Source organism: Amblyomma maculatum, chromosome 1 (genome assembly GCF_055883805.1).
Source record: "Amblyomma maculatum isolate TAMU_Amacu chromosome 1, ASM5588380v1, whole genome shotgun sequence".
In the NCBI taxonomy this organism is placed as follows: Eukaryota; Metazoa; Arthropoda; class Arachnida; order Ixodida; family Ixodidae; genus Amblyomma; species Amblyomma maculatum.
In genome coordinates, this window is record NC_139344.1 from 303976494 (window position 1) to 303998405 (window position 21912).

The 21912-nt window shown below is 48.4% G+C and overlaps 1 protein-coding gene across 3 annotated transcripts in view; it reads left to right on the forward strand.

Moving 5' to 3' along the window:
* Positions 1-21177, forward strand: part of LOC146206967 (MICOS complex subunit MIC60-1-like) — a 118208-nt gene extending 97031 nt beyond the window's left edge. For all 3 annotated transcript variants that reach the window (XM_084587689.1, XM_084587756.1, XM_084587836.1), the window contains exons 10-11: positions 662-766; positions 19562-21177. In XM_084587689.1, coding sequence (XP_084443815.1) covers positions 662-766; positions 19562-20407 — 951 coding nt within the window. In that variant the 3' untranslated portion in view covers positions 20408-21177. The remainder of the gene's footprint in view (positions 1-661; positions 767-19561) is intronic.
* Positions 21178-21912: the final 735 nt, after the last annotated feature.

Genomic DNA, 21912 nt, shown 5'->3' on the forward strand with positions numbered 1-21912 from the left:
CACCGGAAAATATGCTACGCAGAACTCGTTTATGCCAAAGTGCCTGCTGGCAGCGTGGTTGCCATGCTCTAGCACGTACTCGATAGCTTATTAGCTTCAAAGCAGCTGTATTGCTTGCGTACTGCCCCATGGCAATGCGGCAACAAGAGCACGGTGGACGGTGGTACAAATCAAATAACACAGACTGATTGAAGGAATAGTGACAAGGCATAGAGACACCTCGCAGTATGGTGTAGCGAAGACGACCAGCCTAACCTATGATAATGATAAGGCCATTTGTTTAACCTACACCAGCTACACTAGTGTAGAAAAACGACTGGAGGTATTGGAGATTTGCTACACTGGTGTAGCTGGTATAGGTTAAAAAAATGGCCCTGATGATGTACCCGAGCACGCTATCGCCACTTAATATTATGCGCACACAACTGGGCGAGCTAGTTTGAGTGCATGCAGCAATTTTGGTGAGGGGAAAAAATTTGATAAGCCAATATAGGGGGTCGCAGGTACGGCAGAGTAATGCCTTTCCATAGTAGCGACTGGTGAATTAACATTGTTTTGTTGCTTGATCTGCTGCAGATATGGTATCCAGAGTATACATTCCATCAAATGAGTGGGCTTACAAAGTGAATTTGCTCATGGATGCGCATGCCCTGTGTTGCAGGTGACGGAACAGGAGAGAGCACAGCACCTCCAGAGGCAACAAGAGCGCATTGCTCGGGATTTGGATAGGCAGCGGGCCGAGCTGGATACCATGCTTCAAGTAAAGGTCTGTCCATACCGTTATGTGCTTCCATGCTGAGTTCCTGTCCCCATGGTGGGTAACCGGCCACATTTTGTGGCCCTCCTCATCAAACAATATGGGATTCAAAGATGGTCTCACCATTCATAGTTTCAAAGACTGACAGACACTGTAGGTCAAGGCTACAAAGTGAAAAAGCTGGCAAATGACGTCCTTCTGGAAGTTCTCTACGTGCATCAGAGTGAAAAACTGTCAACAGTCTCTTGCACACACCGATCGTTGAACACTGGTATGAGATGATGACCTGAAATACTTGACTGAATAAGTAAATAGCTACTACAGTCGAACCCGGATATATCGAACTCGAAGGGGATCGCAAAATAGTTCGATATATCGATAATTCGATATACAGAAATCGGCTTTTGACGGCACTTACGATGCGAAAAAACGATACCGTATTTGCTGCGTAGTCAACCCACTCGCATAATGAACCCACCCTTCACTTTTGAACCCGAGAATTTGGAAAAAGAAAAAAAAAGAACAGCTCGCTCACATGCAAGCAATTGAGCGATCTCAGCCACGAGCGGCAGCGACACAGCGAAAAATTTCCAACTTGCTGGAACTGCGTCCCTCTCGCCGCTCGAGCCACCGCGGCAGCTCAAAACAAATTTTCTGTGTCGCCGCGGCAGAAATCGTGAGCGTTTTCCACTCCGTTTTGGTCGTCTCATCCGCAGCTCATTCTTGGCAGCGTGCCAAGATGCTGCGCAGCGATAACGTCACGGCGCCGCGGGGCGGCGCGTTTATCTGTTAATCTTTTGATAGCTCCTGCGGTGGCGGGGAGCGAACTTGGCAGAGTGCCCGTGATGGCTTGATTGCACAAGCCTGGTTCCATTTATCACGCCGCACTTGGGGCGGGCGTCATGATCGCAGCTGACCACGTGCTTTCGTTGATTCATACGTGCAAGGATAAACGACTCCCCCCCCCCCCCTTAAAAAAAAAGAACCTGCCGCTTTTTAACGTCCGCAGCCGGCCATATCTTACGCTACGCCCCGCGTACAGCCAGCACAGCGATAAGAATAGATGACTCTCCCAAAAAAAATAAAAATAAAAACCACAGAGAGAGGGAGAGACCTGCCGCTTCTTAACGTCCGCAGGCGCCACAGCCACGTCAGCCGCCGCGCGCAGTGTTCGCAACACACGCTGGAGAGTGTCCGACGTCTGTCTGAAAACGGGCGCGATTAGCTGGCTTGACGCATGCGTAAGCGCGTGCTGAAGGAAAAAGATAGCTCGGCAAAAGAATGGGCACACCCACGCACATGTCTTGCAAACGTCATGTACTGGCGCGCGGGAAAGGATAACTGCAGATGCGCGCTCGCCTTTGGGGAATGGGCGCGGCGCTGCCCAGACCAGCCGTCGCCGAACTGTCCCCTCATTCCTTCCGCGCGTGGCTTGAAAACGTCACGTGGCAAACGGCCAAGGGTGATGCGATCGTCTTTAGGGAAGGCACACTTTCCAGTGCGTGGTGCGGAGTTTGATATATCGAACGACCGGTGAAATTGAGTTCGATATATGACGCGGCTTTCCTATACTTTTACATGGGATTTTCACGGGGATATTCCGTGAGTTCGATATAACCAAAATTCGATATATCCGGGTTCGACTGTAATTACCTCACATTTCCAGATGCCGTGGATACAAACGCTCCCCCCAACCTTTGTATGAACGTAAGCACAAAATGCAGCTTACTCCACTGTGGCAGAAGTGGGCACCCCAGGCGTAACTATGCCACCCTCAGGGCCTCTTTCCACATGGGAAAGCAATAATGGCTGCATTACACTGGTGTTCCTTATACAGTGCAAAGACCATAATAGTTGCAGTACACTGGTGATCCTTATACAGTGCAACTGTCGTGGTCTTATTAGAAACTGCACTCATGTAGTAAACCCTCATTTTCCCCAGTTGCTTTGATCAACAGGCTCTACCAGTAGTGGCAGCTTGCACAGTAATCCTGTCCTTGGCCTATTTTCTACCCTTAACTGCGGTGTCCTTCACCGCGAATGTTTTTGTTGGCAGAATGTTATGGAAAAGTGCAGCCTCATCAAGGTTGTAAATGTCGTGTGCACCATATTCACTAAGCAGCGGCGCCAAAGTGTGCTTCTTCCAATTCTCGACAACGCTTCCGTTAGCGCTGCCACTCTCACCACAGACGGTCAGAAATGCCAAATTGTTATGTTCTTTAAAACGGCTAAACCATCCGTTACTACACTTGAATTTTGCCCAAGTTGCAGAGCCAGGTCGTTGGCCTTCTCCCGCAGTATCGTTCAGTTGACGGGAAAGCGGCCACATTGCTTTCTGCAGCCAGCGAAGCAGAGCAGATTCCACATTTTGATATGCGGGGGCCCGCATTTCGCAACTTTCTCTAAGTTCACAACAACACCACAGTTGCTGCGTCGGGTACACGTCGACGCGTGACAGAGCTGCAAGAGAAGATGCAGAGCTATGCTTTACAAAAAGCGCACTGCAAATCGAGCCCCGCTGCGTGGCCTGAAGAGGACGCTCACCCCCACCAGCAAGCAGCTGCAGCGAGAGGCCAGGCTCTGCATTTCGAGCATCGTGCCTCTTTACCACTTGCGCCCACAGCAGACTAATTATGATCAAGGCGCAGGGAGTGATTTCTTGTGCTGAATATGGATGGGACGCTCTGTCAATGTTCAGTGCATTTTACTTCCAGAGCAAGCACACGCTTTCTCTTTGGAAAAGACCGAGTAGGGGTAGATTTGAGAAAAAAGAAATTGCAGCCGATTTGCATAGTTAATGAAATCTGAAGTAGGTGCGTAGCACTGCTTATCCCTGCTAGATATTTCATGCATTTTATTCTTTGTTATGCTTCGTTTTGCGTGAGTACACTCTGCACGTTTCCTCATTCTTTGTGCTTCTAGGTTCTTGCGTCGTATAGCTGATATAACAGTATCAGTAGAGTCGCATTCCCGCTGACTTTGTAATCGTTGTACTTCAGCACATCGAGCACGTCAAACCTGCGCCACGAAACACTTACATTATGCTCAGTGGTTCTTATTACAAATGAGCAAAAATAGGCACTCTTTGGAATGCACTGCTCTGCGCCTGAAAGGTCTGGGGTGGGATCAAAGGGGGAGAGAAAGAGATTTGAGGAGAATGTAGGGAATGAGCAAAACAGATGCTCCAGAGTTTCTGAATCAACACATTCCGAGCTGGGAAAGAAGGTCTCCAGGACAAAGAAATGTAATCCAAGAGCAGGAAAATGTGCTTGAAGGCGAGCGCCAGTTAAGACGAGGAGGTAAGCACAAGCTGCTTCACTACGCGGTGAGCAGCTCGGAGCCGAGGTTCAGGGAGCACTGCGTGTGCACGTCTGCTGTCTGTGACTGCTGAGGAGTGGCTGATGCGAGAGAAGAGATGCCAAAGTTGAGGACGCGCGAGCGACACATAATTGCTCAGTCCGGAGTAACACACTTGTACAACACTGCCCGGTAAAGGCCGTGACGTCCGCAACTATGACACGCCCCACTCTCTCACTGGTTGGATGTGCGGCCACTTCGCCCCCTCTCTGTTAAGTCTCGTAATGTGGGCGTCGCCACCTTCTCTTTCCCTTCAAGTCGAGGCAGACAGAGAGAGAGAGAGGAAGCAGCTTCAGAGCTCCGCCTCTGCAATGCCGAGCCGTGTGACGTGCACATCGCTAATTTCTCTTTCTTCACTTCAAGTTCACGAAGAGAGAGAGAGTGAGCTGCTTCGGACAGACATCGGCGAAATCCATGATTATGGCCAGTAGTGCTACATACTAAAAAGTAACTAGAGGAAAGGCAGCCTTGCAGCCTGCTGAGAAGGAGGCTGGCGGACGCCCGTGGCGGCATCGGAGGCCAAGCCGTCCAGGAAGCGGCCGTGTTCCTGCACCCCGAGCCAGCCTGTTAACACCGTCAACCAGGCCACCAAGAAAAACGGTTTCCGGTTGGCCACAGAGCGAGCTGGTGTTCGTGGAACGAACGCCTGTGTCTCTCCCACAATGAAAGCTGCAGCAAAGAGGCTGCCTTGGCGCCACTCGAGACCCGCGGTGATGGCTTCACCAACAGGAGCAGCTTGGCACCCCGCAGCGCACACTCCGGGCTGTGCCGGCGACAGAGGGGGAAAAGAGGCAAGCCAAGAGCGAGTGGTCAACCCGCTGATGGGAGGCCTGCTGCAAACTACACAACGGGACGACGCAGTGCTGCCCGCCGCCCACGTGTCTGCAGCAAGCTGCCCTGGCCAACTGACAGTGAAGGAGCGGGATCTGCAATGGCTGCGGTCACCGCACGTGTGCCCTGGCTCCGTGCCAGTCTTCGGTGTCGTCGGCCCTGCCTTCTTGTCCAGCACCCATGGCCTTCTGCAGTGGCGCCGGGGGCTGTGAGCTGTCTGCAACTTTTATATATTGGCACGTTCCTTTAAACGAGTTCAAAAGTTAAACGGTGTTTAGCCGCTCCACTCGTGGTGGTGGTGGTGAAAACTTTTATTGTCCGAAGGAGGCGACACCGGAGCTCCGGCACCGCTCGCAGGCGTCCAGGGAGCCCGGTGTCACCCCAAGAGGCAGGGGCTAGTAGACAAAGCGGTTCGCCGCTTCAGTTGCCAGGCGGACAATGTTAGCCTGTGTCGCCGGGTCTTCGCTATGAAGCGCGGTCTCCCATGCTTCTTCGTCCTGGAATAAATTGTAGCCCGGGGAGTGGCTGCACTCCCAGAGGATATGTTTTAAAGTTCCTATATCGCTACAGAATCTGCAGAATTGGTCCTCCGGATTTCCAGTTTGCGTGAGGTATCTCCATCTGGGAGACATGTGGTTCTTGGCTTGCAGGCGGCGCCAGGTGACTGCCTCTGTGGATGTGAGGGACCTATCTGGGGGTGGATATTTCCGCTGTCCTAACTTGTAGTGCTCAATGACTTCGTTGTAGGTGGCGAGCGTCTCGACCTTAAAGTTAGGTTGAGGCCGGCGTCCCCCCCGGATAATGAGCGCTCGGGCAAGGGCGTTGACCGCTTCGTTTCCTGGTATGTTGGTGTGAGCGGGGGCCCAGGTTAGGGTGATCCCTCTGTCTATGTTGCTTTTCGATAATATGTTCAACGCGTAGTGTGATATTTTGCCTTTGCAGAAATTCCTTATTGCTGATTTGCTGTCACTGATGATCACCTTCGCGTTCGTACTAACGCACGCTAGGGCGATCGCTGCTTCCTCCGCTGCCGTGGCGTCTACTCCGCTTGTATATATCTTGCCTTGCTCTATTCCGGACCCGTCGACTACCACCGAGACAGAGTTCCAGTCCTCGTCAAAAGCGACGGCTGTGTAGGCAACCGTCTCGGGTGGCATTCTGCTTAGTTTTGTTACCATGTGTTTGGCTCTGTGCTGGCGTCTTTCCTGATCGTGTTGTGGGTGCATGTTCTTGGGTATCGGTGAGATCGTGAGGGCTTTCCTAATTTTGGACTCAATGTGGAACGTCTGGTGTTTAGTGCCTCTGTTCCCTTGTAGTCCTACCCAGCTTAGAATTTGCTGCCCTGTCTCAGTTAGACTTAGGCGTTCGAGTTGCGCCGTTCTCGTTGCTTCCGCTAACTCTTCCCATGTGTTATGCACCCCCATTCCCTCTAGTGCCAGGGTTGAGGTCGAGATTGGGAGTCCCAGTGCTCGTTTCGTGCATTTCCTTATTATGGCGTCTAACTTGTTTTTGTCTGCTTTTTTGATGTTAAGGAATGGGGTTGAGTAGCAGATCCGACTCAAGATAAAGGCCTGGACCAGCCTCAACTTGTTCTTCTCCTTTAGCCCTCTACCTCTGGCCGAGATTCTTCTAATGATGCCTACCACTTGGTTTGCATGAGCGTCTAGCTTAGCTATAGTCGTGGGATTGTTTCCTGTTTTGCTTATGAGCATGCCCAGAATTCGGATCTCATCTACTTGCACAATTTCTTTCCCGTTCAATTCTATCGAGATTCTGGGAGGAGATGCGTTGGCTGTCCTCATCCGAGGCCTGATGATTAGTAGTTCCGACTTCGTCGAGGAGCAGCTCAGCCCCTTACTTTTGGCATGGAGGTCTATGATGTCGGCTGCCCGCTGGAGCCTTTCCTCGATAGACGCATCGCTGCCCTCATTGAGCCAAACCTATATCCCTCAGGGTACGTGGCTACTTTTTAGCCGTACGGCAGTTTTAAGGAGGGGGGGATGTGGGGATTCACAATCCCCTGGCCTCATTATAACGGCAGTGCGTAATTATAACTAGTTGTGAGCGCTGTTAGGGAGGTTGGCGGAGGAGAGGGCACACTGGCCACCCCCCACCGCCTCCCAGTCTCCCACGGCAACGCTGTCAGGGGCTTTCCTCTTTCCTCCCAGTTAACACGAAGACCTTCTCTCCACAGTCCGAGACAAGCTCATCTCTCGCAACTTTCTTGGGTTCTTTGGCAATTGAGCGCGCACGCGCGCGGTTCATGATTTCCGCCGGGGAGACCATCGCTGTCACCACCGCAGTCGCCCGGTCACCGTGCGCACCTTCCGCAACGGGCCGTGAGCACAAAGCCGCGCCACCTCACTCCTCTCACCTTCTTGCATGTGCTTCCGCTTTTGGTGGGTTGTTATTTCACTCCCTACGGCGGTTGCATTTGAGTGCTGTTGATTTGCTGTGTATAATTACTCGGGCAAATTAAAGCCTGTTCGAGTGCACAACTTGTGTTTGTCCTCTCTGGCCCGAACCCGCTGCAGTGTTGACTTCTCACACTGTGGGTTGGGGGTCTCAGCTCTGTCTGTTTAGGGCTGGCCTGCCGGGGCTAGAAGGTGACTAGCATCTAGCCCCCCTGTGGTGCATTATTGTGAGAATAACCTCCATAACTACTACGGTTACAAATCTAACACTTTTGCATAGCCCAAAAAAACAACGGCACAGTAGCCGACCCCTACCTGCCGCGCACAACACGGAAGAAATGGCACGGGGGAAGAGCAGTCGCGGCACGGAATACGTGTTGTGTTGCCCCTGACTGACACCGTGCGAAGGAGGGGGGTATAGATGCTGGGGGGGGGGGGGGGGGGGGGGGGGGGGGGGGCAGATCACGTGACAAACGGTATGCCCGCCATGTTGCAGTGAAGCACGTCTTCTCTGCAGGCCTGCGTTTCGGTGGTTCGCGGGGCGCACTGTGGCCCCCCAATTTTTGTGCTGAGAGTGCTCCGGCTGGGGCGCTTCGCCTATAAATCATTGCCATCGCTATCTGGCTTTGCCTCGTGGCTCCATAGGGCTGTTGTTTCGCCGGTTTTGGGGCGAAACATGGTTCGAGCATTGCTGCATAGCACTCTTAATTTTCGAATTAACCAGGCTGGCGCAGGCCACTGGTTAGAATTATCCGGACAAATTTACATTGAAAATATGGGACCACAGAAAACCGTCGAACTATCCGGGATTTCGAATTGACAGAGTTCGAATTATCGAGGTTTTACTGTAAAAACAAAATATGAAGCTGTTGCAGTTACTGTGCTCCATTTTAAAACTATAACATTATGTTCTGTATACCTTGAGCCTCGTTTGAAATAACACATCAATTTAAAACTTATTTTTTGCAATTACCAGAGACATATCTGCTAGTCAGTGATTTTAATATGCACTCTTTTGTTTAGAGGAGCAAACAAACGGATACGAGAGATTTTATCCTATGTGACAATGTCTTCTGCCTGCTGAATACAGACAAGCAAACATACGGCTACTCTGAGCACTCAAAAGGTGAGCCTGTCTTTTAGTTGGCCATCTGCTTTTACGGATTTTAACTGGGATGTTTTAGGCAATCCATACAGAAGCGGTCGCCTGCCTGTTATTAACATGTTATCATCACCATCAATAACTCGGACAAAAACATACAACTGGATGCTCCATTTAGCCAATTGGGAGCTGTTCTCAGCTAAAGCTAGTGTGGATAAAATGTTCTCGGAGGATCTTGGCATCAATGGACTTAACGAAATGTTTACCTCCTGTATTATTTATGCTGCACAAATAGCATTCCTCTGGAGTAGTATAACAAGGCCTTGGTGATATCCAACCTACAGTAAAACGTCGATAATTCAAAATCCTGGATAATTGTTCCTGCAAATTTAACTGTACAATGTGCAGTGGCCGCCTGTATTAGCCCTGTTAAATCGGTGTTTTACTGAAATGCTCGATTTCAATTTCGCTGCATACTGATGCTTCTTGATATGCCGTAGCGCCCCAACCCTAAGCTCCTAAGCACAGAAAATCATTTTGTGGTACATCGCTGCAGAAGTGGAGATGTGCTTCACAGCAGCCGAGGGTACTCTAGGTCAAGGCATGGCTGGACTGGAGGCAGCAGCATTCTTCTTTCCAGCCGTGAACAAGAGACAGCATCTCGATTACCGTATTTACTCTTATAATGAATTCACTTATGATATCTCGTGACGTCAGTGGCCAATGGTTGCCAGACCAGAAAGCTGATTCCGATATAATGAAAATTAATTTTAGAACTATCTACTGCACCGAATGAGCTCAAATTTTGAGGATTTATAATTTAACATATGAGGAGTGAAATGCAATAATCAGTTTATGCTCAAATATTAGCTGTCATGACCCCTTTAAGCCAAGCAGTATGCACACAATATCTGTGACGTCATGTCTGTCATGGTCATCATAGCTTGGTCTGAACCCAGATTCGGTTTACTTTTGTCTAAAATTTATTTTCCCACCCATAGTTTGATTAATTCACTTGCTCTCCTTGATTGCAATTTTTTATTTTACTGATTGTATTCATTGTACTCCTTGCTCTCATTGTATGCTTATTGCTGTTTTACAAGGGTTTTTTGTTGTTGTTTTAACATCTTTGACTTTCCTCATGTACTGTTTTATAATGTATGTTGCTTCCCCCCCTTATGTAATACTCTGTAAAGGGTCCTTAAGGGTTCAACAAATGATGATAAATGATGATGACACAAAATTACTTTTAACCTTCACATCATTAGGAATTCCATTTCAAATTTGGGCACCATTAAATTTGATTAGTCTTCGCCCGTAAGTATTGTGGCATAGTGGTAGGTTAAATTTTCGAGGAGTTGCTGCTCTGGTGGTTCTGCTGGGAAGTCGGAAGAGATCTAGTGGAAGTGGGTCGTTAGAATACTATGCACTATGGCTGCAGTTTTTAGTAGATATATAGAATTCAGAGGTAGCAATCTCAGTGATTTGAATAAAGGCTCTGTAAAGTCAGTGCACTTTGAAAACGTTAGCTCGTTTTTGCATGTGAAACATTGGGTCTAGATATGTCTTATAAGTGCTGCCCCATGGCTGTGGACAAAAGCAAAATAAAGAATACGCAGGAAAGGAAGACCAAAGCACGAGCCTTTTGCAATAAATAACAGGCATAAGCAAGTTTCGAGCATACACTGCGTGTCTGTTTTTTTTTTTTTCAGTGCATGTCGGTTTCAAAATTAACACCAAGATAATTAAACCATGAGACCTGTTGGAGCCTCACGTTGTCTATATGTATGTCAGAATGATCTTTAATTTCTTTCCGAATGGAATGGAAAATGGTATAGTTCTTTTAATGCTTAGGGTAAGCTGATTTATTGTAAACCATGTGGATACTCTTGAAAGTTAATAGTATTGTTTTTTTGTTCGTAACGTGTAATGTATCACCGAAAAAGATTAGGCCAGTATTGTCCGCATACATTAGGGTCTTGGAGTCACATAAGATTTTAGGAAAGTTCTTCACATACAAGGAAAAAAATATCTGGCCAAGGACCGATTCCTGGGGCACACCAGTAAGTACTTGTTTAGTAGTAGACATATGTTCATTGATTACTACACGTTGTCTTCGATCGGTTAGATAACTCTTGAAAAACTGAAGTATATTCCCTCAGAAACCATAACTCTCTAGCTTACTGAGGAGAATTTCGTGATTTACTGTATCAAAAGCTTTGTGCACATCGAGGTACACAACAATGGCGACCTTGTTATTATGGAGGGCTATGTTAAGCTGAGTAAGGGTGAGTGTCGCAGTTGATGTAGACCTTCTGGGTCGGAACCCATGCTGGTGAGAAGACATAATGTTGTATTTTGAGAGGAAGCTTTTAATGTGATTAGCTATGATTTTTTTTTTTCAAAAATGGTGTTAATTACACTCGACACTGATATGGGTTGGTGCTGGACGGGTCTCACGGATCTCCATCCTTGTAGATCGGAATTACTCTTGCAATCCTAAGTTCATTAGGATAAACCGCTGTATCTAGGGAATGATGAAACAGGTGCTGTAAATCGTTGCCTAATACATCTATATTATGCTTTATCATTTTGACAATTATAAGGTCAGGGCCAGTTGCTTTACTTCTAGGATTTCACAGTAATCTGTACTATCTATCACAAAATTGTTCGGGACCGGGGTCAGGGATTGTAAACTACCTGGAGATGTGGAAGTTGCGTGGCAAGGTGAGGACCAATGTTAATAAAGTAATCATTGAATTCATTCACCATTTCCTGATCCACCACTTCAGGTGATACCTGCTCGTTAGAATGAGGCTTGATAATGTTACGTACACTGTCCCAGATCCTTTTTGTATTATTCTCAGCTTGTGCAAGAAGTGAGAAATATTCTCATTTTCTCTGCCTCAGTAGTCCTACTGACACATTATGCAGTCGCTTAAACTGTTTTAGGTAATATTCATTACCTTTGTTATGTAGCCATTTATGATATCATTTGTCTTTTTCTTTAAGAACTTCTAAAATTTTCCTTGTCATCCAAGGGCAAACTGGCTTTTCATACTTTTTCTTCACTGTTTTACTGAACTCTCCTTCACTGCAGATTACAGCTTGCTGATAAATTGTTCGTATTCTGTATTAATGTCATGATCATAGGTAGCGTAAAGATCAGTGTTGCCTAGTATGTCGCATAGCAGGGCGTAATATATCCGCGTATGCGAAGTTGAAGAGAGGGGCTTGGCTTTACTGCGTTTCTCATCATTGCGCACCAAGAAAATTGTCATTGGTCGACTATTGGGTCACCATATACACCGGCACACATACCGGTTTCAATATTCATTATAGCATGGTCAATTAATGAACTAGTTGTGCCTGTAACTCTGGTAGCCTGTGTTATACAGTTGCGAAGGTTGAATGACTGAAAAAGCAAACTATAGTCTTGATGTGTATCATTTGATAAATCGATATTGAAATCTCCGACTACAATTCGGCCATCATTTTCTTGGGATACTGTAGCCAGGGTTGATTCGAACTGTGCTAGAAATGATGCTACTGCCGTGTTTGGGGGCCGATAAACAACACCAATAATAAGACTGAAACCAAGCTTAATGAACAGTGCTTCAGTGTCTCCATCGCTAACAGACGCAGAGGACAGAACCTTGTAGTTAATGTTTTCTTTTAGAAATAGTACAACGCCACCTCCACGTGTGCGTGAGCTTCTTGGGAGTGAAGATAGCTTATATCCTGGGATAGACACCGATTTACTAACTTTAAGCCAAGTTTCGCTTAATGCAATTACATCGAAAGCAAATGTATGTCGAGAGAGGTGAGCTAATAGGGCATCCGAATTTTTTCGGACAGTGCGAATGTTACAGTAAAATATAGAGAACTCTTTTCTCAATTTGTTAACGTCACTAAAAGAGTAGTACATGAAGATGGGAAGCCTACACGAAGATGCAAAACACTTACGCAATTTCACTGAGGTCCCCCTCACACGTCACGTAAAGGACGGTTGATTTTTCAGTCCTTCTCGCCAAAATCTTTCCCTGAAAAGTCCAAACAAACTTCCAGTTCTTCTCTTTCTTCAGCTTAGGAGCTTTACTTAGCAATACCTTGTTTTCGACACAAAGGTGCTTGTTTACATAGAGTGGATCATCACCTTGAAACCTGAGCAGACTGACATTCTGGTATGTTTTTCTTGCGGCAGAAAGCACCCTGTCACGAACAGAGCGAGACGAGAACTTCACGACGACGTTTGGTTTTGTCTTGTCTTTCGACGGCACCCTATGGGTTATATCAATGTCACCTTCTGAAACCGCCGTTCCGAGGCATGTAGCTACCTTTTGCACAGTTTCTCCTAGGTCTTCGTAAGGTACAACCGGGAGGCCTTTGATTTCAAAATTCATGTTCCGGCTGTACTGCTTGACCTCTATGATTTCTCTTTTTGCGTTTGCAAAATCTGCTTTTAGCTGTACGTTTACTGAAGAAGCTTGGTGGGCTTGCGCCTTTGCCTCTGCTAGCTGTCTGCGAAAGTTCTGTACATCGTTCTTGAACTCTTCGAATGCCTCGTTCATGATGGTAATTGATTCTCTTATGCCTGCGACCTCTGAGTGAATTTCTCGATTTGAACTCCTCACCCTTTCCGCGTCGCTCTACATTTCTCCAGCGAAAGTGCGAAGTCCTAGAACCAAATCAATAAGTACTTTAAAAACCTCCTTAATAGAATTAGGCTGCTTATCGCCACATCACCAAAGTCTCCCGAGTTTGTTTCTTGCATATCTGTGTATAAAGTGGGCTGGAGAAGATTGAAATCACAGGCGAAAATTAACTATGACTGGTTTAAGTAAACATGAAAAAAAAGCACAGCACTCTACAAAAGAAAAGTCACTTATGGCAGCGCCAGCGGCAGAATTGAGGCAAAAAAAAACAACTATTGAATTTCGCCACAAACCTGGGAAATGCAGAGAAGGCCTGATTAGCGAACATCCACGCACTGCCGCTTGCCGAAGTGACCAGGAAATTACGGTGTATCCGCCCACTTCAATTTGGTGATAAGTCCGAAGATTACAGCGAGCTCAGACAGATGGCGGTGCTCGTACAGCGGCACGAAACCGTAGAATGTCGTGTCCAAGTTTTCGAAGCTGAGAACTCCAAGGACGCACTACTGCGTCGGCACCGGGGCTAACGTTCCAGGAAGACTGTTTGAAACTGTTGGCCAGGAACAACCTGGGAAATGCAGAGAAGGCTGATTAGGGAACGTCCACGCACTGCCGCTGCCAAAGTGACCAGGAACTCACGGTGTATCCGCCCACATCAATTTGGTGATAAGTCCGAAGATTACAGCGAGCTCCGATAGATGGCGGTGCTCGTACAGTGGCACGAAACAGTACAATATCGTGTCCGAGTTTTCCAAGCTGAGAACTCCAAGGATGCACTACTGCATCGGCACCGATGCTGACGTTCGAGGAAGACTGTTCGAAACTGTTGGCCAGGAACAACCTAGATGGCGGTGCTCGTACAGCGTCATGAAACTGTAGAACGTAGTGTCGAAGTTTCCCAAGCTGAGAACTCCAAGGATGCACTAGTGCGTCAGCACCGATGCTAATGTTCGAGGAAGACTGTTCGAAATCGTTCGCCAGGAACAACCAGGGAAACGCAGAGAAGCCTGATTAGTGAACGACCATGCACCGCTGCTGCCGCTGCCACTGCTATATCAGCTGGCCTCACCGCGGTCTGGATTTCTAATCCGTTCTCACTTCTCATGTCCCTGCACCGTGGTGAATGCCTCGGTACCGTACAGCTCATTGATTCCATTCTCATTGGTGACGCAACAACCGCTTCACAGCCTGATGACTTGGCTGCACACACACCACCTGTTGTTGCGCTGGACCAGTCGTCTCCCGACGTTTTCCTCCGCTCCATCGATGTCAATCTTCCTATTACTCAACGCTCTGAACTTCTCGCACTGCTTCATCAGTTCCGTTCTTCATTCGACTCTCATCAGCCTGCTTTGAGCCGCACATCAACTGTCGCCCACCGCATTGACACCGGTTCCCATGCTTCTCTGCGTCAGCGCCCCTATCGTGTCTCTGCCACCGAGCGCCGAGTTATTGAAGCCCATGTTCACACTATGCTTCAGAATGGCATGATCGAGCCTTCTAACAGTCCGTGGTCTTCCCCTGTAGTCCTGGTGAGGAAGACGGTTCTATTTGCTTCTGCGTTGACTACCGTCGCCTAAATAAAATCACGTGGAAAGCCGTCTACCCTCTATTGCGTATAGAGTCCAAGGAGGGTATCCGCTCTGGTCCCGCCAAACTTCGAGCTGTGACTGCTTTCCTGAAACCTACTACTATTAAGCAACTCAGGAGCTTCTTGGGCCGTGCTCATACTTTTGGCATTTTATACGGAACTTTGCTTCCATTGTCGCCCCGCTCATTCAGCTACTTTGCAATAACTCAGATTTTTCTCTGTGGTCACCAGCATGCGATGCCACCTGCAATTCCTTGCGCCGCCTGCTCACAGCGCCGCCAATCCTGCGCCATTTTGACCCCCAGGCGCCCACCGAAGTGCACGCTGACTCCAGTGCTGTTGGCCTCGGCGCTGTGCTTGCTCAGCGCCCCTCTGGCTTCAGCGAATATGTAGTCGCTTACGCCAGCCGTACTCTCACGAAAGCCGAAACGAACTACTCAGTAACGGAAAAAGAGTGCTTGGCCATTGTCTGGGCACTCACAAAGTTTCGCCCTTACTTTTACGGCCGTCCTTTTGATGTAGTCACTGACCACCATGCTCTCTGCTGGCTTTCATTGCTCAAAGACGCCTCCTGCCGGTTGGCACGATGGGCACTTCGTCTCCAAGAATATGATATCCGTGTCGTTTACTGATCTGGTCGCAAACGTAAAGACTCCGACGCTTTGTCTTGCTCGCTGCTTCCAGCCCTTCGACCCCATGGCGTTTACGCTCGACGTCAGTGACATGCCCGCCAAACAACGAAAGGGCCCATGGATCGCCTCTTTTATTGACTACCTCTCCAACCATTCGGAGATTACCCCTTCACGTGCCCTTCGCTACCAAACTTCCCTCTATGAGATTTGGGATAACCTCCTTTACCGGCGCAACTACAATTCAAGTGGACAGAAATGGCTCCTCGTGATCCCGCACCATCTACAGACCGAAATATGTACAGCTTTCCACACCGATCCGCAGTGCGGTCATGCCAGAGTTTTCAAGACATACACTACAATCCGTCTTCGCTACTATTGGCGTGGTATGTACAACTCGGTTCTTAGGTACGTTTGATCGTGCCTGGCTTGCCAACGCCGCAAACCTACCTCTCATAGTTCGGCTGGTGAGTTACAGCCTCTCATATGTCCGCTTAGACCCTTCGACCGCATTAGCATTCACCTCTACGGCCCTCTTCCGTACACAGCTGACGGCAATCGCTGGGTCATTGTCTCAGCCGACCATCTGACGAGATATGCCTGAACCGCCACGATATATCCCGAGATGTAGCCGGTTTCTTATTGACGAACTTCATTCTCAGTCATGGTGCTCCTCGCGAATTGGTCAGCGACAGACGTCTGACATCGTTCAAGCCCTACTCGCTCATTGCAAAATCATCCACCGCACTTGCACCGCCACCACTCGCAAACAAACGGTCTTACTGAACAATTTAATCGAATCCTCAGTGACATGCTCGTGAAGTATGTCGGATCCAATCACACCAACTGGGACACTGTCCTTCCTTATATCACCTATGCATACAACTAGCTACGCAATCCAGCACGGGTTTCTCTCCATTCTTTTTGCTTTATGGTTGGTATCCATCTGCTCCCCTTGATACTGTGCTCCTGTACAACCCTGATGCATCTGAATGTACCACAGTTATCCAGCACGCCGAAGAATGCCGCCAGATTGCCCGGTCGTTCACGACCGACTCTCAATAGCGCCAAAAACATCATCATAACACCAATCAGAAGAATGCGCCACAATTCGAGCCCAGCTCACTCGTGTGGCTATGGGTTCCATCCGGCAGCCCCGGCCTCTCAACAAAACTAGTCTCCAAGTACCATGGGCTCTACCGTGTCGTTAAGTGCTCTTCGCCAGTCAATTACATTATTGAGGCTCTTATGCCGTATTCTGATCTTCGGCGCCGTAGCCGTGAAACTGTACATCTGCAGCGCCTTAAAGGGCCACTGTCCAGGGAAGGACCTTTTAAGCAAAGGAGCCCAGTGTTTCAATCAGGTACCGGAGATAGTCCCGCAAAGCAGCAAAAATACAAATCAAAGCTCTCTCATCCTCCCCGTCTGGAAACCAGCTTCCCCGTTCTCTATGAGCCGCAAGGCTGACTTAGTAGTTGAAAACGACATCCATTGGTCCGTCTCGCTGTCTGAGGGTGAAGAATGGGTGTCTACCGCTCGCTGCACGCTTTTCCCTCGCCACGGCCGGACTGAATCCAGCGTCACGCGCTCCCTCGCCCGGTTTTTTTTTTTTTTTTTTTTTTTTTTTTCGCGCACGTGGAGTGCTACGCCCCTTCCCCGCCTAACGCGGAGGAGGAAGGGGAATTTGTCTTGTGAAGGCTAGACGACCGGGCAGGAGAGTGAAAAAATCTTTGCGAGGGAACGGGAGAAGAGAAACACGACAGAATCAGGTGATTGCGGTGGCTGTAGCTGCGTTATTAGTTACCTTTTTTAAATACATTTTGCGGCCTTGCATTCTGGGGGCAAAGTCTCACAGTCACCGGGGAAGAAAATATTTTCAACTGGAGGGTGGACAGTGGGCCTTTAAGCCGTTCTACGACCCCATTGTATCTTCGTCCCCTTAAGTCGCCATGATGGCTCCTTTTTCTCTGGAGGGGCATTGTGAAGAAGAAGATGGATCCCTCGCTGGACGCTGATGAAGAAGAAGCAGTTGTGGAATTGCCATCGTGCAGATTGTGTTGGTCTTGATTGCCCCGCTTCCTCGACACCGTCGTCGACGTCCTTCTTCTACAATCTGTACATGTTATGGCTATTTGTCTTGTCATATACGCAACCGTAGCGAGCAAAGCACTGAACGTTGATTAAACAGGACTCATACAGAGATGGAGAAAATTGAGCATGCTGTAAAGAACGGGGGAAGCCTTAAAGCGGTAAGGAAGAAATTGGGCATAGGCAAAAACCAGATGTATGCGATAAGGGACAAGGCGGGCAACGTCATCACTAATATGGAAAGGATAGTCAAAGTAGCCGAGGAGTTCTATATAGATCTCTACAGTAGCCAAAGTAGTCAGGACCGTAATGAGATTGGCGGTAGGGATTTACAGTCAGACGTTCCACCAGTGACGAAGGACGAGGTCAAGAAAGCACTAGAAACTATGAAAAGGGGGAAATCAGCATGAGTGGATCAGATAACTACAGATTTGCTGAAGGATGGGGGGGATATCGTGCTAGAAAACCTGGCCACCCTGTATACGCAGTGCCTGGTGTCATCCACGGTACCGGAACCATGGAAGAATGCGAACATTATCCTCATTCACAAGAAAGGGGACTCTAAGGACCTTAAAAATTACAGACCAATCAGCTTACTGTCTGTTACGTATAAGGTATTTACTAAGGTAATCGCTAATAGAATCAGGACAACCTTAGACTGCAATCAAGCAAAGGATCAAGCAGGGTTTCGGAAACGGTACTCTACTATCGATCATATCCATACCATCAATCAGGTGATAGAAAAATGCTCGGAATATAACCAGCCCTTATACATAGCATTCATTGATTACGAAAAAGCATTTGATTCAGTTGAAACCTCGGCGGTGATGCAGGCATTGCGAAATCAGGGGGTAGACGAGCCGTACGTGAAAGTGCTGGAAGATATATATAGTGGCTGCACAGCAACCATAGTTCTGCATAAAGAAAGTAACAAAATTCCCATAAAGAAAGGTGTTAGGCAAGGAGACACAATCTCCCCAGTACTATTCACAGCTTGTTTAGAGGAAGTATTCAGAGACTTGGAGTGGGAGCAGTTAGGGATAAGGGTAGATGGAGAATACCTCAGTAATCTGCGATTTGCTGATGACATTGCCTTGCTAAGCAACTCGGGGGATGAACTGCAAATAATGATTGATGACCTAGACAGGAAAAGTAGAAAGGTAGGCTTGAAAATTAATATGCAGAAGACTAAGGTAATGTTCAACAGCCTCGGGAAGGAACAGCAGTTTACATTAGGTAGCGAAATACTGGAAGTAGTAGGCGAATATGTCTACTTAGGACAGGTAGTAACCGCAGATCCGGACCACGAAAAGGAAATAACAAGAAGAATACGATTGGGATGGAGCGCATTTGGCAAGCACTCGCAGATTATGACTAGCAGCTTACCGGTATCGCTCAAGAGGAAAGTATACAACAGTTGCATCTTTCCTGTACTCACCTATGGGGCTGAAACGGGGAGGCTAACCAAGAGAGTTCTACTTAAGTTGAGGACAACCCAGAGGGCTATGGAACGAAAAATGGTAGGGGTAACATTAAGAGATAGGAAGCGTGCAGAGTGGGTCAGAGGAATAACTCAAGTTACTGACATTCTAGTGGAAATTAAGAAGAAATGGACATGGGCAGGACATGTAGTGCGAAGAGAGGATAACCGATGGTCGCTGAGGGTAACAAACTGGATTCCAAGGGAAGGAAAGCGTAGCAGGGGGCGGCAGAAAGTTAGGTGGGCGGATGAGATTAAGAAGTTCGCAGGGGTCAAGTGGATGCAGCTAGCACAGAACCGGGTTAAGTGGAGAAATATGGGAGAGGCCTTCGCCCTGCAGTGGGTATAATTAGGCTGATGATGATGATGATGATACAGAGATGAAGGTTCTTGACTGCATAAATGGGCTTAAAAACTCTGGTTTTATTTCTCTTTTGGCTGCTCCAAAATGCTCGAGCCTACTTTCAAAAAGCACATGGCTCTGCAGTGGTAAACAACCGAAACCAAGCTTGTCAGCGTGTGGTTAAACATATGTTGCTGCTGGTAGATGGCAATTAACATTTTGTATTCCATTTGTGCAGGCGCTGCAAGAACCGCTAGATTTGATATTCATTTTGCTTGCAGTGTTTGCTGTTGCAAAGCGCTTTTGATGTGCAGCTGGTGAAGCAGCAGGAGGCCTTTGAGCACGAGCTGCAACAACAGCTGCGGCGCCAGGTGGCAGCGCACACGGAGCACCTGCGGGAGGCCCTGGAGGAGCAGCGAGAGGAACTGGGCTGTGCCTTTGCCACGGAGCTTGAGAAGAAGGTGGTGGAGCAGCGGGCGCAGCATGCGGCTGCCCTGTCGTCCTCGGTTGCCAAGCTGCAGGGCATGGAGGAGTACCTGCGGGCCCGTGATGAGCTGGACCAGCTGTCGCAGCAGGCCAAGGGCCTCTGGCTGGCCTGCCAGGGCCTGTGCCACACCCTGGTGCATGGGCCAGCCGGGGAGCTCCAGTCGCTTAGCACCGACATGCGGCTGGTGGAACAGGCGGCACCCATGAGCCCCTATGTGCCTCTGGTGCTGGCCTCGATCCCCGAGGAGGCCCTGGCACGGGGCGTCTACCCCGAGGTGGCCCTCAAGGAGCGCTTTGCATGCGTCGAGCGGGCCTGCCGCCGGGTGGCACTGGTGGACGACCAGGGCCCTTCATCTCTGCTGCGCTACTTGGCCTCCTATCTGCAGTCCCTGTGCATCATCTACCCCAAGGAGCTGCCCCAAGAGGAGCTGCTAGATGAGCAGCGGGTCAACCCCGAGATGTGGGACACATTCGATGTGCTCTCCCGCGTGCGCTACTGGCTTCAGCACGAAAATCTGGAGCAGGCTCTCCGCTATGCCAGCCAGCTGCGGGGTCAGCCACGCATGGTGGCCCACGATTGGATACATGAGCTGCGGCTGCACCTGGAAGCTCGCCAGGCTGCCGCAGCCCTCATGGCATTTGCCGCAGCCACCATTTCCCAGGATGCCCAATAGGTAGCGTTTGCAGCTTAGTTAAAATGGTGCACAAAAATTGAGCAGCAATTGTAGATCATTGAGTCTTTATTACGTTGTTCCCAAATTGTGAAGGCAAGATGCAACAGTTAATTCATGTTTGTGTTATGGGCCTAAAAGCAGAGAGGTTACAAGGTTAGTCCACCTTAAAAAGGCCTCTTTTTCTCTTGCATGTGTGAGCCATCTGTGGAACAAGAGAGCTGTATTTTACTGCAGGAATTGGAAGTTTATGATTCTCACTTGGTGTGCTCTGCTTAGTTTAACGAGTGAGAGACTGCCACTGGTATTGGTAATAAATGCGCACTGTCCTGGGAATTGTTCCACCAAATGGCTCCTCTGACCACCAAGTACTGACATGCATAGCTCCCGATTTATTATTATTTTTATTTTACTCAACTTTCTGATTGTACAACCACTGCCCTGTATTCCCTGTAAGTTGTCTCCACCCACGCTACAATACTTCTTGCCAAACCTGCACAGTAGAATCTGTAGCTGCATCACCATCGGCTAAGCAGTCAGTCAAACCCAAATCAAGCCTAAGCTGCTGTGGGTCATTGTATTTCATGTTTGCTCTTGCAGTTGTGTGTATGTTTAGGGTTAGCTAGGCTGCCTGTGTGCAGAGTGCAGTGTAAAGTTGGAAATCTCTTGTGCTATCACAGCCCAAGAGGAGATATTTGCTCTTGAGATCATATACTTCTGAATTTCCGTGCTTCATGACATCGAATAAAAGCGAACATTTTTCATTTGGCAAAGCGTGTGGATGTAATGTCAGTTTATGTCACAGTGGCAGAGGTGACGCCTTTCTGGTGGTGAAGGGCCACTAATTTGGACCATGCTTTGAGCAAAACTGCTCCGATGGATGTTTGAAGCTATGTCTAAAAGGACTCAATTGTACGCTGCCTGAAAGTTTGGGGTCGAACCCTGCCCCTGTTGGTGTGGACATGGTACCATTAGCCATGCTTGTCATAGAGGGGACAAGTTTCTCAATGCCTTGCTTTGCACAGTAGTTCACCAGGAAGGGGTGCAAGCTGGACTGACATCGACGCATGCTTACAGTGTGGAGAAGACTCCCGAGGTGCTTGCTTTGGATGCGACTGTGCACAAGACGTCTGGTTATTCGAAATGAGCGAGGAGTAAGCATACAGGAAATATCATGTGGCTGCTTTTGTAATCCAGAGCATACAGTTTCAGCATTGCAGGGCACTTGCAGTCTTCACTAAAGTGAGGCACTTGAGTGCAACTGCTGGGACCATCTTAAATTGATTGCTAGCTAATGCTCTCGCTAAACAGCTCCAGGAAGTCGTCCTGCTGGTGCACACTTCACCCTATGCCCATCCAATCATCTGCTCCTCCTATCAAGGAACTCTACTGCAAAATCCAAAGTTAGCAATCGGCTCGTCCATGTCTTGTGTTTCAAAAACAACACTTCACATAACTGGTGGAATGAACCACACCCTGCCACATTTTTACAGTCGCCGACCGATTTT